Source organism: Numida meleagris, chromosome 9 (assembly GCF_002078875.1).
Source record: "Numida meleagris isolate 19003 breed g44 Domestic line chromosome 9, NumMel1.0, whole genome shotgun sequence".
NCBI lineage: Eukaryota > Metazoa > Chordata > Aves > Galliformes > Numididae > Numida > Numida meleagris.
This window is the reverse complement of record NC_034417.1, coordinates 2,655,380-2,671,227: the sequence shown is the minus strand read 5'-3', so window position 1 is coordinate 2,671,227 and position 15,848 is coordinate 2,655,380. Positions and strand designations below refer to the sequence as shown.

General features: G+C 41.0%; 1 protein-coding gene across 5 annotated transcripts in view; it reads left to right on the top strand.

The window, feature by feature from the left end:
* Window positions 1-15,848, top strand: part of TMEM266 (transmembrane protein 266) — an 81,008-nt gene that overhangs the window by 49,742 nt on the left and 15,418 nt on the right. For all 5 annotated transcript variants that reach the window (XM_021406861.1, XM_021406857.1, XM_021406860.1 and 2 more), the window contains 3 exons: window positions 4,994-5,050; window positions 6,204-6,342; window positions 7,589-7,704. In XM_021406861.1, the coding sequence (XP_021262536.1) occupies window positions 4,994-5,050; window positions 6,204-6,342; window positions 7,589-7,704 (312 nt within the window). The remainder of the gene's footprint in view (window positions 1-4,993; window positions 5,051-6,203; window positions 6,343-7,588; window positions 7,705-15,848) is intronic.

Here is a 15,848-nt window from a genome sequence, read left to right as displayed (position 1 = left end):
GAATTAATGCTATTGTAATCATGCCACGAGGGATCTTCTGAAGCAAGGTTGCTTAAGACCAATTTTTGGTCCAGTCTGCATTTACCTTATAGTAATGTCCTGCATCTGTACTGAACCGTATCTATTCCTGTAAAGCCCTTTCAAGTCAATCCAGAAGAGTTTTCATTTAAAAAATTATTTTTCTCCACATTCTAAGAACGACTGTTGCAGGACAACGAGTGAACCGCAGCTCTCATGCGAAGATGCATTTGAGCACTCAGTGGTACCCTAATAGAGTATTAGTGGTACTCAGTGAAGAAAAATGTACTGCATTCATGTGTCTTAAGTGTCGCCAAGCTTTTGCAGTTACTTATTTCTATGTGACTACATGTGCTAATAGACCCACAGTGTTACAGAGCACAGTAAGTCGGCAGTTTTTTGTACTGTGTGAGATGCAAGGTGAGGTCAGTAGTTATCCTCTTCATTTCGGAGCTTTGGTTGGAGAGAAACCTTGTGAGGAGGATGCCTGTGCCCTGGAAGCAGGATGATGTGTCATTTAAAGGTGCCAGCATGTTCCTCAGTGCTATGCAGGCTGGGGAAGTGCATACAGTGGAACAAGTAATGCAGTATGTCAGGACAGGCATACCAGAAGGTGGTAAAAGAAGATTCTTTTAGGTAGTAAATGAGCTCAGGCCTCTGCAAAGTGACCCAGGCCAGAGATTATAAATCATAGAGTGGGTACAAGGTATTCTTTCTGGGCAATATTTCAATAAATATTTGGTGTTATGAGATATATCCTAAAGGCAGAAGCTTGATCTTACAGTTTCTGCCGGAGTTTTGTGGCAGTGGAAGGAGAGAAGTGCTCTACTAAAGGCCCTTTCCACCCTGCTCACTGTTCATCTGTTGTGCAATCCCCACCTCGTTTTGAAATGCAGAGTTGCTCTGCTTTGCCAGTAGCTAAGCGTGGTGGGCCAGCCTCACCCCCGAGCTGCCTCCTTTGGATTTCTTTATGCTGTGGGTGGTAATGGCACAGCAAGTCACTGGGCAGTAAATAGTACGTTACCAACGCAAGCAACGAAGTATTTAAAAATCACTGAATGTACCCTGTAGTCAGCTAACAAATGTGGCCAGCTCACGCAGATTGTGGGAATTCACACAGCTGGCTCAGCAAAGGACTTGGCCAGGTTTCCCTGCCAAATTAGAGAGAGAACCTGCAGCATCACAGTTCTTCACAAGCTATACTGCAGTCAATGTTGTGCAAGCAACTGTGTGTCAGCAATGAACAATGTCAACTTCAAAATTACATTTCTTTTTGAAAAAATGGTTTATTTTTCTTTAATCTGTCTTTACTCCATCTAAAAAAAAAGTTCACAGAAGTGTCTAGTCCTTTGCTTTTATTGGTACACTGGGCAGACTTCTATGTAATTTAGCTTTCCTCAGGAAGTATTTCTGATATGTGTGTATATATAGATATATACATACCTATATACATACCTATATCTACATATAGATGTATATGTTAAGGACTTTCTAATTAAAAGTTCTCTGGTCAAGAAGTGTCAAAGCATTTTTTTTCAGCAAAAAATAAAGACCAACCTGGTGGTGGCCTTTAACAGAAAAATAAATACTCAGTGATATCTAATGTTTGCATTCAAGCCTATGCATCCAGAAATGCAGAATGCCTGTAGTGTAATGCGGAACTGTGTGTATGCATTTGCTGCAGTGCTGAAAAATGCCCACGCATCAGTAGAAAACAGCGGTGCTTCTCTATTTTTTCATTTTTTTTTGTATTTTCTTGTGTCAGTTCTACAAATGGCAAGAGTCACAACTATCGTTTCTGTTTCATCTGAATGTTAAAGTTGCCGTACTCTTCTAATTCCTTTGTGGTTTTCGGTTTGATCCATGTACGGTGCATAAAAACTTTGCCCAAATTTTATTTCTGTCTCTATTTTTTTCAGGTTCTGCTGCAGGTTCTTATTTTTAAGTTCTGTATAGAGAAAGCACACAGTCAAGTGCAATATGCATTTGTTTGAAGGATGCTTGTGGCTGTTTAGAAAAAAAATACTGAAATGTTACTTGTAAGTAACACCAGCGCTTTCATTTCAGTCAAAGTATTTATTGTGTTGAACAGGGAGATGTGCATAGAGAAATCCCGGTGTGCTTGGTTCAGACTCCTGGTTAAGAGTTACGACAGCATCAGTGGTCACACTGGAGGGCAGAGAAAGCAAAAGAGTTTGAAGTTGCCAGTGGAAAAGGCTTACCAGGAAACCATGGGCATACCACACCTGTATCACCAGGTGCACGTGTCTGTGAGACTCATGCATCTAAGGTGCTTTTTTGGAGCAGGGCACCGAGGCAGAGCTGCCCTACATGGCTTTTGGATGTGCCTTGTTTTGTTAAAAACAACAAACTGGTGGATGATGCCAGTGGATAGCTTCAAGACTTTCCATGCAAAGCAAACGTTTTTAAAGCTTATTCTGTGCCCTCAACTGTTTGCTCTGAAGATGTTGTCTCTCAGGTAGGGAGCAGGGTTTGCTCTGCCCTTGTGCTCTCCTTTCCTTTAATTTGCTTGCTCTAGTTGTAGGCAGAGATGCTCGTCATCGAGACGTTTGTTGTGAGGAAGCCTATCTTCTAGATGTGGCACCAAGAACTGTTGCTGTCTGCCAGACAGACTTCCCGTCATTGCTGGCTTGTGCTGATTCACACCAGCAGGCTGAAAATGAAAATATCTGTGCTAGCATCCAGCCCTTGGAACAGCACAGGCCCACGAATGTGACAGTCGTGCAGCCTGATTTAAACACTGCAGTGAGGAATTAAAAAGGCAGAAAGGAAAATCCCTATTTGCATTCCCTCAGCAGTTCCATGTGAAATAACATTTAGAGTTGAGACATTGCTTCTGTTTTCTTTGCGCGCATCTGCCCAATCACTGCAAAGGACAGATCTTTGTGCACTCCTGTCTGAAAGAGGAAAGGCTTTCCCAATCAGCTAACTGTAAGCATCTGAAGTGTTCAGCCATCCTTTCATTGCTTATTGACATAGTGCTTCATAAATGATGCCGAAGCACAGAAGAAAACGACCGAGATTTTTCTATGCTGTCAGCAGGGTTGTTGTAAAGGCAGCACCGCGTGCTTTTAGGAAGGCACTGCTTTTCCTCGTGCATTTCCCAATGGCTGCCTGCTGTGGAGCTTGCTGTGGTGGACCCCAGGTTAACTAATGTAGCAGGATTTGTGTGCTCGTGAGTAACTTGTACTTGGGGCAGCTTCTCAGTGGGGAGTGAGGGAGTTCCTTTTAGAGGAGCTGGGATACCGAGGCTGCAGGAGTATCTTAGTCGTACACCAGTTTGTGTAGTTACACATTGTGCTCACATCACATCACACTGGCAAACTTGGAGTGGTGAGAGGATTCATAGGCTGCTGGTGTTTCTTCCTCCCCATCTAAAACCCCTGTGCATACAGCTTCATAAGGAAATTTTTGTTCCCGTGCTTCATTTGTAAAGTGCTTTGGAAGTAAAATGTTCTTTTTAGGAGCAGAGACCAGCAGCATTAGCAGTTAGTTCTTTGTGTCTACATAGTCTCATCGTTTTTTTGTAGAAGGAAAAGAGTGCAACATTTGCTCTTCTGGCTAGCAGCTCCCTTTCTCAGCTGGACTTGAGCAGTGCTTCACATATGCCATTCCTGTGTGAGTGCTGGCTGACTGACTTTCCTGATTATTTGTGGTATGAGACAGCCTTAGAAAGCGATGTCTCTCTCACAGCAATGTCTCCCTCTGCAGAGCAGGTTAAGGTTTGGAGTGCCAAGATAGAGCTCAGTGCAGTCATCCTGGGCCAAGTGAGGCAACTGGGCTCACGAGGTTTGGCAAAACCGTGCATGGGAACAGTACCATTCTGAAAAATCCAGTGTTCTGCAGTTAGTTAATGCTGCTGTATTTGGCATAAATTCAGAGTTGGTTGGGATTTAAAGATGTTTGCATTTTTAATGAAGGGTTGATATGTCTATTCATCATATAGTCACTTAGATCCTTCAGTGCAGTTCTTGGCACAGTGACCACTCGAATATAGGCCTGCTGAGCTCTCTGTCATTGGTACTGGTCTTTAATGGAGAAGAAATTTAGTCGTCTTCACAAGTCATGCAGGTGCAGTTAGAATCTTCATGCCTGTCATGTCTGAGTTGCAGTGAGCAGAAAACATCCCCATCAGTTATGCTTTTATGTGAATTCAATTTCAATCATCACATTTATTTTCCTTTAATTGTCTACTATAGGCTACTTTAAAAAAAAAAGGGGGGGGGAGGAAACAATGCCATTGGATTTCTAATGGGAATTCACCATTGGTTCATTCTGTGTTCTTTCTTTCTTCCTCTTTTCTAGTTACTGATGTTACTTACAGCTGTTTTGATTAATAGGGGAGGATCATAGAGATTTTTTTTCTCTCTTATCCTATGGCTTTCCGGGACTTCATAATAAGGCAAGGACTCTGCACTCAGGCAAGGGGAGAATAAGAGCTTCTGCTCTTTAGATTGATGAAATATCAGCTGCTTTGGGCGTGAAGAGAGACAGTGGCTCTTCCTTTTCATTAGGAAATAGAAAGCACTAACGTATCAAAGACAGCAAGAAATGAGAATTTTCTTCCATTCTCACGCTCCTGAGGGAGCCCAGGAGCGGATCTTTTGAAGGCTTAGGTCTGTTTGGGCTATTTTGTTTCTTGTGTATTTCTGTTTGTTTGTTGTTGTGGTAATTTGAATCTCACATGTCTAAAAGAAACTTTAGAAGGTTGGAAAGACTGAACGTTTGAACTCGGAACTTGTTTATGAAGTTTCACTGAGTTAATATGGTGGCTGGAAAACCGTACTTTATTCTACTATGCAGAGGCGTAGCTGTTTCTAGCTCCTCAGTATTATTTAGAAGGGATACATAATGCTTAGATAAGACAAAAATGAGCCCTTAAGTAGGTAAAGGACTAAATGTTTATCTAAAATTATAATAATATTAATCACTTTTTCCCAATCTGTTTTACTAGACTATTTTGAGGATTGTGGTCCTTGGCATATGGGATTACATTGAAAACAAAATAGAGGTAAGCAATCTTACTCTTTGCACTGTTTTCCAGTCAGATGCAGTAAGAGTATTAAGAACTGCTTTGGGTAGCTTTGTTACAGATCTGATGCAGATACCTTTTAATTCAGATAAGTATGCATATTCCTCTCATTATATACGTGAATGCAAAAGTGTATGATGCAGTTTCCTTTTCTGTAAGACTCTCAAGGAGTGTGATATTTGGAAATATTTTATTACAGGAGAGGGAGAGAATTGTGGGGTTTTTGCTGCATGGGCCTATGGATTTTACTGGTCGAGTTGTGCTAGTCCAACAGTTGTTACTGCTACCCTGAGATAATGAGCAATATGAGTAGACATTTTCATGCGACTTGTGTATGTACCTTCCTGTAATCAAGTTGAAGTTAGAACTGATTGAATATTTGTGTGCAGTTTTCTGATAGAAAATACTCATTTGACAAAAAAAAAACAAAAACAATTTTAATTGGAAATTGTTTTCTTTAATTAAATCTGACTGTTAATGAATACAGTTGCCTTTTCTGATCTAATCCACAATGAAACTGGCACCGTACAAATTCTGAATAGTCCACGTTGTCAAAATCCTTGAAAATTTTGCTGCCCAGTAACCGTGAGAGCAGAGAATCTTTGTCTTGTTGCACAGATGTTCCCACATGTTATGTAGTCAAGACATGGCTAAGAGCCATTAAATCACTTTGCACCATCTTTTTCTACTTGTATTCTTGATCTCTTCCTTCAGACAGTAAGATCTGTGGGCAGGGACTATATTTTGAGGGCGGGCGGGCAAATAATCATGCCAAATAATGAGTAATAAATACCAATGATAATGAAGGTCTTGAGCTGTAATAGCATTTAGTCTAACACTTCTACGTGGAGATTTTGGCCAGTAGGTCCAAATACCTTTCTCTCTTCCTGCCCTCCTACCGCAGTTTCTCTCTCCTCACCTCATAAAATGTGGGTGAAGCACTAAGGAATTTTGTTATGCTGCCTTAAAAGGAAGCAGCCTTTGGGGGGCTTGTCCACTTCTCATATCCCTTTCAAATACATACCCTAATTTCATTTCATTTTGGGGAAGTGGGAGCCCTTCATGACCTTGAACAGAAAAAACAGGGCTTGTGATCTTCAGGACGGGTTTGAAAAAAGTCATTTTTCTCCAGGTATTTGATGGTGCTGTCATAATCTTGTCCTTGGCACCAATGGTGGCCTCAACAGTGGCTAATGGCCCCAACAGCCCCTGGGATGCTATCAGCCTTATTATCACACTACGAATATGGAGAGTGAAGAGGATCATTGATGGTGAGTGGTGATTCAGTTTGTGACTCGTAGAATTACCTGACAGGCTGGTGATCTCAATTTCATGGCTGTTTCTTCTGTTCCCTTTGAGACCTTATAATTGATTGGTTTAATTTTTTTGTGAGACACTTTCACATCTCCAGGCTTGTCAAGTAAATGCATCTGACCTGACATGCTTCCTGTCTCTCAACATCAAGCACCATTCCTAATGCTGTGAAATAATTGCTTCCAGTATGCTTTTCCAATATTTGTGTACCATCTGTGTGCCCATACAGCTGTATCTGTCTTGCTGCTTTATTTTCCAATGTTTTTGGTGCAACTTTTATGTCAGATTCCTGGAGCATTTTGTTATTGTGGTGGTTCTGAGCTGAAGGTGCTCTGCAGCACTACTATGCTGCATGGCATAATAACTAGGCGTATGTTGGTACTGTTTTGCCCAGACCTCTGTGGGGAAACACCAGGAGAGATAAGATCTCCTTAGCAAGTCAAGGTTGCGGAGAGCAGAACTGGTGACTGTGTCTGGAAGCAAGGAGTCAAGCAGTTATTTTTAGTTTAGATGCCCAAACTCTGTATTCAGAGTTGAGGAGAGGTCTTAGCCCTGTGACTGAAGCATCCAAGAAAAGTTCAGGATCTCATGGAAAATCGCAGAACATCAAGAAGTGCAATAAGCATTGAATGGCTTCGCTCATCAGTCTCTTTGCCTGTATTGTGACAGGAGAAACTGGGCTGTAGCTTGAAAAGCAATAGAAGTTAAATGCCTTTTAGTTTTTTTTAAATTTCCTTCTTAGTCTGCTGTTGCCATCAAGGACTTACTTCATACCTCCACGTCTAGGAATTAAATGCTATGGGCTCTAAGGCTGTTCTTTTCCAAAGGGAGCCATGCTGTTCAGGTTTAGAGGGGAGGGCAGCAGCTCTGAGCAGAAAATCCTTCCTACCCAGCAATTCAGGAAATCTGCAGCAAATGCTAGGAAACATCTGTATTAGCAAAAAGCTAGGAAGAGAATGCAGGATGCATTTCAGCTCAGCCAGGCAATTGGAGATCTGACCAAGCAAGATCTAGACCCTGCTTATGACCTGCATTTCATGTGTTAGAAATCCTTTCTCAGAAGAAATACTCTAGTTCTCTTGCTGTAAGCAAGAGGGGTTATTTTTTGGCTTATGAAGATATGTAAAGGATTTCCCTCTGACTTAAAAATTAAAAAAAAAAAAAATCACAGCGGGGTTAACTTGTAGTGCTTGTGTTTTCCAGCGTATGTCCTTCCAGTGAAAGTGGAGATGGAGATGATGATTCAGCAGTACGAGAAAGCAAAGGTTATTCAGGATGAGCAGCTGGAAAGACTAACCCAGATCTGCCAAGAACAAGGGGTAAAGTTCAATTGTCTTTATTTACACATAGCTTGTCACAGAAAATCATCCAGTGTATGTACTTTGCTACAATCCAAGGTTTGAAAAATATCACTAAGATTTCTGCTGCATGGTGACAGATTTCAGCATTCAAGAAATACTAGCTGCAGCCAGCATATTTTATGCGTGGTATTTGTCAAACAGCAGTTGTCTCTATCTGCTGCTATGCATGTGTTTTTTAAGGTGAGGAAAACAAATGTGAGAAATAGAAAAGGAATGCTTCCAGTATTTGATTTATTGAATGAGTGCAGTTTGACATAATATTCAGAGCATGCAAAATTCATTGCCATGATTGGACACCACAGCTATATTAAAGCCTTATTCCTTGGAAAAGTACATGCATTTGTGTGAAAGCTAATGAATCTCCCTGCTTTAAATGCAGGAGGCCAGTTCCCTGTAGGTCAGTCTGAGACTCTTTTGGCAGATTCAAGATGTTGCACCAGAAAGTAGAAGCTTCTGGTGCAGCATTTTTTCTAGACTCTTCCCAAGACCTCAAATACTCAGTGGCTTGGTCTTTTGAGAGAAGGGAAGGTAAAATGTAAAATATCTCAGACATACATGCTTATGTGAAAAAAGTGCAAAACAGTCATTGTGACAATAAGCCAGGCATTTTGAATTACACAGTCTTATGTAAATGAGTTTAAGTAACCTGCTTAGGCAAAGCGGATCATTCTGATGACCACCAAACCACAACAGAATGATCCTCCAACAGACTTGGTTCTTATTTCAATTGCAAGTATAACTAGGAGGTGTCCAAATAAAGGCTGGAAGTTTCTAGCATCAGTTCTCATTCCCTACTTCTGGTAGGTGTTTTTCAAATATAAAATGAGGGTTAAGTCGGAGTGGGTCAATCAAAAAGCTGCAGGGCCTGAGTAGAAAGGAGGAGAGGCAACTCATCCCAGAACGGGACAACTGTGGAACAGGTGTCTAATATGAAGCAGAGATTTAGGTGCCCATCTCTCTATTAGGAACCTAAAACCCATCAACAGTCCTCTTCACCAACAACTTTGTGCAGTGATTGATAGATTCATGCTTCTGTTACGATCATGAAATGAACGGGAAATGGTATATACCCAGTTTGACAGAGGAGAGAATCTCTTTAGACCAAATGCAATGGGCAAATCAGCAATTTCTTGAGTCCCACGGCAGTATTTTGTCTGTCAGCCCATGCTATTAGGTTAAAGTTCTTGACAATCATAAATTTGAAAACATTCATTTTTAGGAAATTTATTATGGAGCTAAGTAACACTCTTAATCCCTGAACAATTTTCGGTGTTGTTATTTCATAGTCTGAGTGAAGTAGGCTCATTATACCAAGCAGGGTTCAGGAGCACTTTTGCCACCCTCCATTCTGATCCACGTTCTCTTTATCTGCGTGCCTGGCTTGAGGAATGTCTGACCATGGTAACCCTGACTTGAGCTCTGATGGGTACAGCATAGCTGTATGTCAAGTACAAAGAAATACTACTTTAGTAGATGAGTAAATCTGTGAAAACAGAGCAGGTTCTCTCCTAGCTTTCAAGTGTCATCAGCTGTGGAAAAATATGGACTATAGAAAAATGACAGCATACTAATCTCTCATGTTTTACTGTCCTGAGTTTCTGCCAAACAAATGTTTCAGCTGTATAATATGAGGTAAATGTACTAATTTGCTGCAGTTAGCAACAGAAGACATTGACACAAGTACTGCATTCTTTCTTCGTAAATTAATAGATTCATAATTCAGTCAAGAACAAGTTGTCAGCATTATAATATTCACATTGGCATTGTATACAGTATCTGGTGGGGAAAAAAGTCTCCTAATGATATTTGATGTCTAAAATTCTGCCAGGTTTTTGCTTTTTCATTTGATTATCTGTCCCAGCCTTTTGAAGGATTGCTCATTCTTGGAATTTGAGTGAGCATGTCTATGCTTTTGCATGAAGGGGAGTTGCCTACAGCAGTCTGGCTGCTTTTAAATCTGGAGGTCCAGCAGGTAGGGATTCCAGGTTGCCTTGTCTGTGTGGTACCTACCACCTCTATTACAGCAGGTGAGGTAGCAGGGAGCTGCCTAGAGCCACATCTGCCTGTAGGGGCTGACCTGTTGCCTCTAATACATGCAAGGTGTTTCCCCTCTGAGTATACAGCCTCTCTGAGAAGCCCCATGCATTTGTGTTTTGAAGCTGGTACTTAATGCTTGACAGGCAAATAGCCTTCCTGTCGCAGATGAGTTTTTAACTTGTATTTGTAAGCTGTGTTATTTTCCTTAAGCTGAGCTGTGTGATTTGAGTCCTTGTTGTGCACGTACACAAAGGGGGGGAACTGAAGTCACAAAAGCAGCCTCAGCCTGGCATTTCTTGCCACGTAGGTTTCTTGAGTGGACTTGTGTCTTGTTTGTAATTAACTTAAACATCACCAAATGTACATCTTAATGACGTGGTCAATTTAAATTGGCCTGAGTTAGTATGGCTAACCCTGCTAGGGGCGTTCCCCTTGTCCTCTTTCTGCCAAGCTGCCTTTTGCTGTTTTCATCACATGCATCTGTGCAAATAACAGATCTGGAAAGTGACTGGGTTAAAATTAACATAACAAAATTGATCAGTTTTGTGGGAATTGTATCTAGAGCCTAATATACTCCTCCACACTGCAGAACTGGGAGTGAAAGGAAAGCAAAACCTGTTGACCGATTTGTACTAGTTTGTACTAGTAGTAGTTTTTGTGTGCGAGTTTGTATTGGGTTTTTTTTGTTGTTTTTAATCTGTCTAGTTTTACATGTCAGCTGTATATTTTTTGGCCAATGATAGGGTATCACAACTGCTAAGTATTATTCCATTCCTGAGTGACACTGGAGACATATTTTGCAAACATGAAAACTCCTTCCAGATGCTGATTTTTGGCTAGACATACATCTGAAAACGAGAATATATTTTATAAATCATAGATGTATGGGCTACAGCTTTGGTCTCTGCAGAACCCTGCTGAAACTGTTTCAATAGTTTGCTGTCTTATTTATTCTCTGTTGGCCAGGAAAGAGGTTATTAAAAAGGAGTGGAACGTGAGGGTGGTTAAGACAGAAAATACTGAAGGATTTGAGATGGCTGTACAGGACTCCACAAAACATGAGAAACTTCACTCATCACAGTAACAGGCATTTCTAAAAATGGGTGAAAGATTAGAAAGTCTCACTGCAATTACTATCAAAAATACAGAAAGAGTATGTTGCTGATGGTATTGTTCTGTCAGTTTAATAATAAGTTTCATCAATTTTCTAAGTTAAATTGTGAAGAAAATACATATAATATATAATATATAAAACTTAATTAGCAATGCAAATTCCAGTTCAAATTTCTTTTGGAATCACCTGTATAGGAATTCCCATTTCTGATGATAGATCTGTTTGCATGATCTTTTCTGTTAAACTTTTCTAAGAGTCATTCAGCTGAGTACAGTCCAGCCCAGACTATGTATCACAGGGGCTCCTTTTCTGTCAGCTCCTGCAGGATTTTTCATCATTCTCAAAACTGTAACAACTATGGAAGCTGTAATTTCTTTTTTATCTTGGAATATAATTTGTACAACAGCTGCTAGTTTAATGACAGGGCTATTTAGCCGGTAAAATTACCTATTGGAGAAATAACTTATGTTATCCTTTTGCAATAATTTTAATTCATTTCTAACTACCAGTCATTTTCTTGGTAAATGGAAGGCAGCCAAGGTCATCCCGTGTTACATTCTGCCCATAAATCATTCGTTTGCAAATGTCTCCTGATTTTTATTGTTACCAACAATGACTAAACTAATGGAAGTAAACATTGGATTGTATCCCAATGGCAGATGAGTTTCAGGGCAGGGCATTCTATACAGGCAGCACTAATAGAATGGAACAAAGTTATTACGCCTGCATTAGACACAAGTAAGCTTTTGACTAAAATGTTCATTGATCTCTCTGAAATTATGTCAGTCATCCTCTGTTGCAAGACCATTAAAGGGAAGTTCTATATGATTCACTGCTAAGTCTGTCCCTTTTTGAGTCTTGTGTGTGTTGTAAAACATCAGATGGGAGGAGTGGAACTTCTTATACAACCAGGCATATAATGTGAGTTGTTACACAGAGCTCTAGATAGGGCTTTGTTGTTTTACCTGCTTATAAAAAATTACCTAATGCGTTCGTGAAGTGAGGAGGCGCACAAGCATGCCCCGTAGTTCTGTCTGATTTGCTTCCTGTCAAAATATTGCTAATTTTGACCACAGCAAGTCAGTTTAAATTTGCAGTCAGTTTTCTTATCCAGCCTGACGATGTAGTTACTCACTCTTACGTGAGATGATCTTTATCTCCCTTTTTCTTGGTAGTAAATGTATTTTTACATAAGCCATGTGTATCACACCCTTATACTGTGCATCTCATTCCGTATAATTATAAAAGCCTACTCCAGCAGCAGTACACATATGAAAGATGGAGATAATTAACACAAAAAAAAATCCATAGTTTTAGCATAGTCTTATTTTGTCTGCTTTGTGACCTAGTTTTCTGCACCCTCCAAAGTCTGGATTTAAGAAATGTAAGCCAGTGCTTGTGAGACCATACCTGGAGTGCTGTGGCCAGCATGGGCTCCCCATTGTAAGAAATGCTTGAACACGATTACTGCAGGGATGCTTAGGGCTGAAGCACGTAGTATAGGAGGAGAAACTCGGGAGCTGGGCTTGTTCAGCCTTAGGAGGAAAAGATGAAGCAGGATCATGCTGCTACCTGCAGCTCCTTCATGGATGGCGTAGCAAGGCTCTGCTTGGAGGTGCACAGTGACAAGCTGGGATGTGGGAAATTCACAGTAAATATAAGAAGAAACATTTGCACTAGGAGAATGGTCAGGCACTGGAGCAAATTTAGAGGAGGGTTGTGGTATATACATCCATAGAGATAAAACTTGACAGGACAAGCTTGTAGCAGTCTGAGCTAAATGGCCTTGCTTTGAGCAAGGTTTTGGACTAGCTGAACCTCAGAGGTTCATCTCAGCCTGAATTATGCCGTGATTCTGTGAAATTTTCAGATATGTTTTTTCCATTGCAAAGTATGTTAAGGAGTTTATTGACAAAGGAACCCGTGAGAAGCTACCAAAGTATGTGTAATTAGCGATCATGAATAATATAGGTGTGCTGGTAAATAACATCAGTAGCAGTCTCAAATGGACTAATGCTTCGTTTTTAATTATCTTAACTTGGGAGATGGTTTACCTGAGTCTCCTTGATCTCAACCAGCTATCTTCCACGCAACAAAGCTATTCACCCTAAGGTGCTCAATGGGATTTACAAAGCTCTTAGCACAGAGCTGATACCTATGAGCAAGTCTTAACTGAAACAAATCAAATCATGTGAGTAAGTTTGTATGCTTTTGTCTTTTTCCTTATGTTGTATGTTTTTTGAACAGTTAAGCCTTTGTAGGTAGCAGGGAAGACTGTTGGCCTCAGAATATGAAACATAGCTTCCTCAGTGCAGCTCTGGTGCAGTTTCCTGTGTTCAGGTTGCCCAGGTCTACATTCAGATAGCTGCATCAGCTCCTACTGCAAATAGAAATTTCATGTGTTTAGCTTTGGCCCAGAATTTTCAGTTAAAAAGATCATTATATTTTATACCCTCTGCTGATTTATTTAACCTGCCCCAGACTGTGTGGTATGGAGTCAGAGCAATCTCATTAGCTCTTTTACACATTAGAGCTGCCCGAGGTCAGTGTTCAATATAATGTTCAGTAGATATAAGCACCTACAAGGTAATTTGCTCATGCAGTCTCTCATTGAATCATGCTCATAAGGAACACACACTTCTTTCAGACTTAACCTTTGTTTTGTTGGGTTGCTTTTAGTGGTCAAAACTGCCTACGAGCTTCAACGTAACTTGGGATAATTTTGTAATAGTTGTGAACAAACAGTATTGAACTGATTTCCTGAGTATGTGCACGCCTTTCATGAGCTAAAAGCTTAGGAAAATGTGTTTTCTGTTTAGATATTTTAATGAATGTACTTTCACTTTGGTTCTGCATCTCTGTGGAACATGTTGTATAGATTACTTGGCATCAGTGAATGTGGGAGTGCAACAGGCACAGTTATGACAACAAATAAAAATACAGTTACACGCATGATAGTATTTAATTCTGGCCTCCCACTGTTTTAATGGCTACGCAGACTTCAGAGCAAACATGTGAGCCCTGGAAGCTGGCCATCTAGAATACTGCAAAAGTGGGGGAGAGAGCCCTTGTTAAGCAGCTGAGACTGTGCAGTTTTGTAGGCAACATCAGTTTGTGCTGTTATCTTTCTGAATATCTGTGTCGTTATTTACCTTTCACACGATGGTGAAGTCTAGAGCAGTGTGCTGCTTTGCTGTGCCTGTGGATTTAATCCTCATATCTGTGCTTAACAATCTCTTGTGGATGAGGGAGGCACTGCATGAGCCAAGGTACCCATCCTGGCTTTCAGCTTACGGAAAGTAGCATTTGTGCCACCTTCGTGAGCAGGTGCTTCCTCTGCTGCTGTAGCCACAGGCATGTATTTCTGTCCTTTAAACATCAGATGGCAGCAAAGCCCCTTCTGTTGATGCTACCGGAGTAGCTGTTGCCCTGGATAGCCACGGTCGTTTTCCCTGTGGATTCCAGTTTCACGAGTGGTCTGAGTGCTTGGGATTCAACCGAGGTAGTCATTTTCCCCACAGAAGTAGTAAATAAAGAACTGCTTGTACAAAGTGGAGTTGTCTAGTGGGGTCATCACAGGCAGTGGTTACCAACTGCAACTTGGTCTGTGTGCCAGGCTGAGTGGTTCATAGCTTGTTGGCGAAGCCAAAGTGAAAATGTCCAGATTTATGAGGGAGAGTCTGAAAGGGTGTCTTTCTCCCTTTGAAGGTGAAATATGAGTTTTTTTTACTGTTTGTATTTCTTTCTAAGACTCGAGAACAGAACCTGAAGTTGTCTGGGAAAGGAGTATTCCCAGCTTACTACTTCCTAGCTGATAGATAAAGATAAAAACTGCAGGTGGGAACTGCTGTGGAGATTTCCTTGCAGAGACTGAGGAGCAGAACAGTATTTTGACATTTGACAGTATTTGTTGATGCTACCACCAGGTGAACTTTGGTTAAGAGCAATGAACATCTCACACTGTCTGCATCTGCCAGACCTCTTTCCGCTGATTTAAGGAGAGAAAAAGCTACTTGCTTTGTTAGATCTCTGCAGCAGATGCTTTGAATGTGATCCAGAGAGCTTAAACTGCCCTTTTGCTCTCTGGATTTGAGTCTCTCATTGGGCCTTCCTGTTTGTGCAAGCTCCTTTCTTTGTAAAGCAGATAGTTTCCAGAGATAGCAACTTGAACTCCTTTTTCTTTTCCCTCTTTTCTTTTTAAAGTCCGAGGAAACTTTGTCTTGTTTCCCCTCCAGCTGCTTTCCCAGGTTGGAGGAGCTCCTGGTGCTCTGCAGCATGCGTGGCGTGTATGCTGTGTCTCATGTGGACAGCAGTTGAGCAGTCTGAGTCCACTGACAGTCCCAAAATCTGATGGCATGGCAGACCAGAGTCAGCATCTGAGAAGCAAGAGCCAGACCCAGATTCCTTTAGCCTACATGCTGTTACTCACTGGTTTTCAATTATGGAGGTGCTAATTCCATCTCTGTTGTAAACATGGAGTGACAGGTGCAGCGTGGCTTGCTGGAGCATCATACTCTGGCTTCTCAGGCCTTGGACTACGGGAGACCCAAGCAATGCTACATTTTAAATGCCTTAGCCTATTACTTGCCTCATTTGCTTTCCCCCTTCAGATTCTCTATAATTAGGCATGACTCAGCCACTGCCATACTACTGATCTCAAAGAGTTTGAAAAGGAGAAATCTGTTGTCGTGTGGCTCTGCCAGATAAGGGGAAGGACGGTGAGATTTTATGGTGCTTATATAAGTTTGAATTGTCTCTGCACTCTGGAAAAATGATTTTCCTTCTTGCATTATGGAAGACCTGTGACTGTCAGACATGGGGAAAAATATGCTATGTCCATAAATCAAACTGTACCTGGTAACTTTTGTCATCTTATCTGCGTCTGCTTTTTAGACAAGTCCTATCCTGACTGCAGAATGTCATTAAGTGCTGTAGCTCATATGTTTGAGAG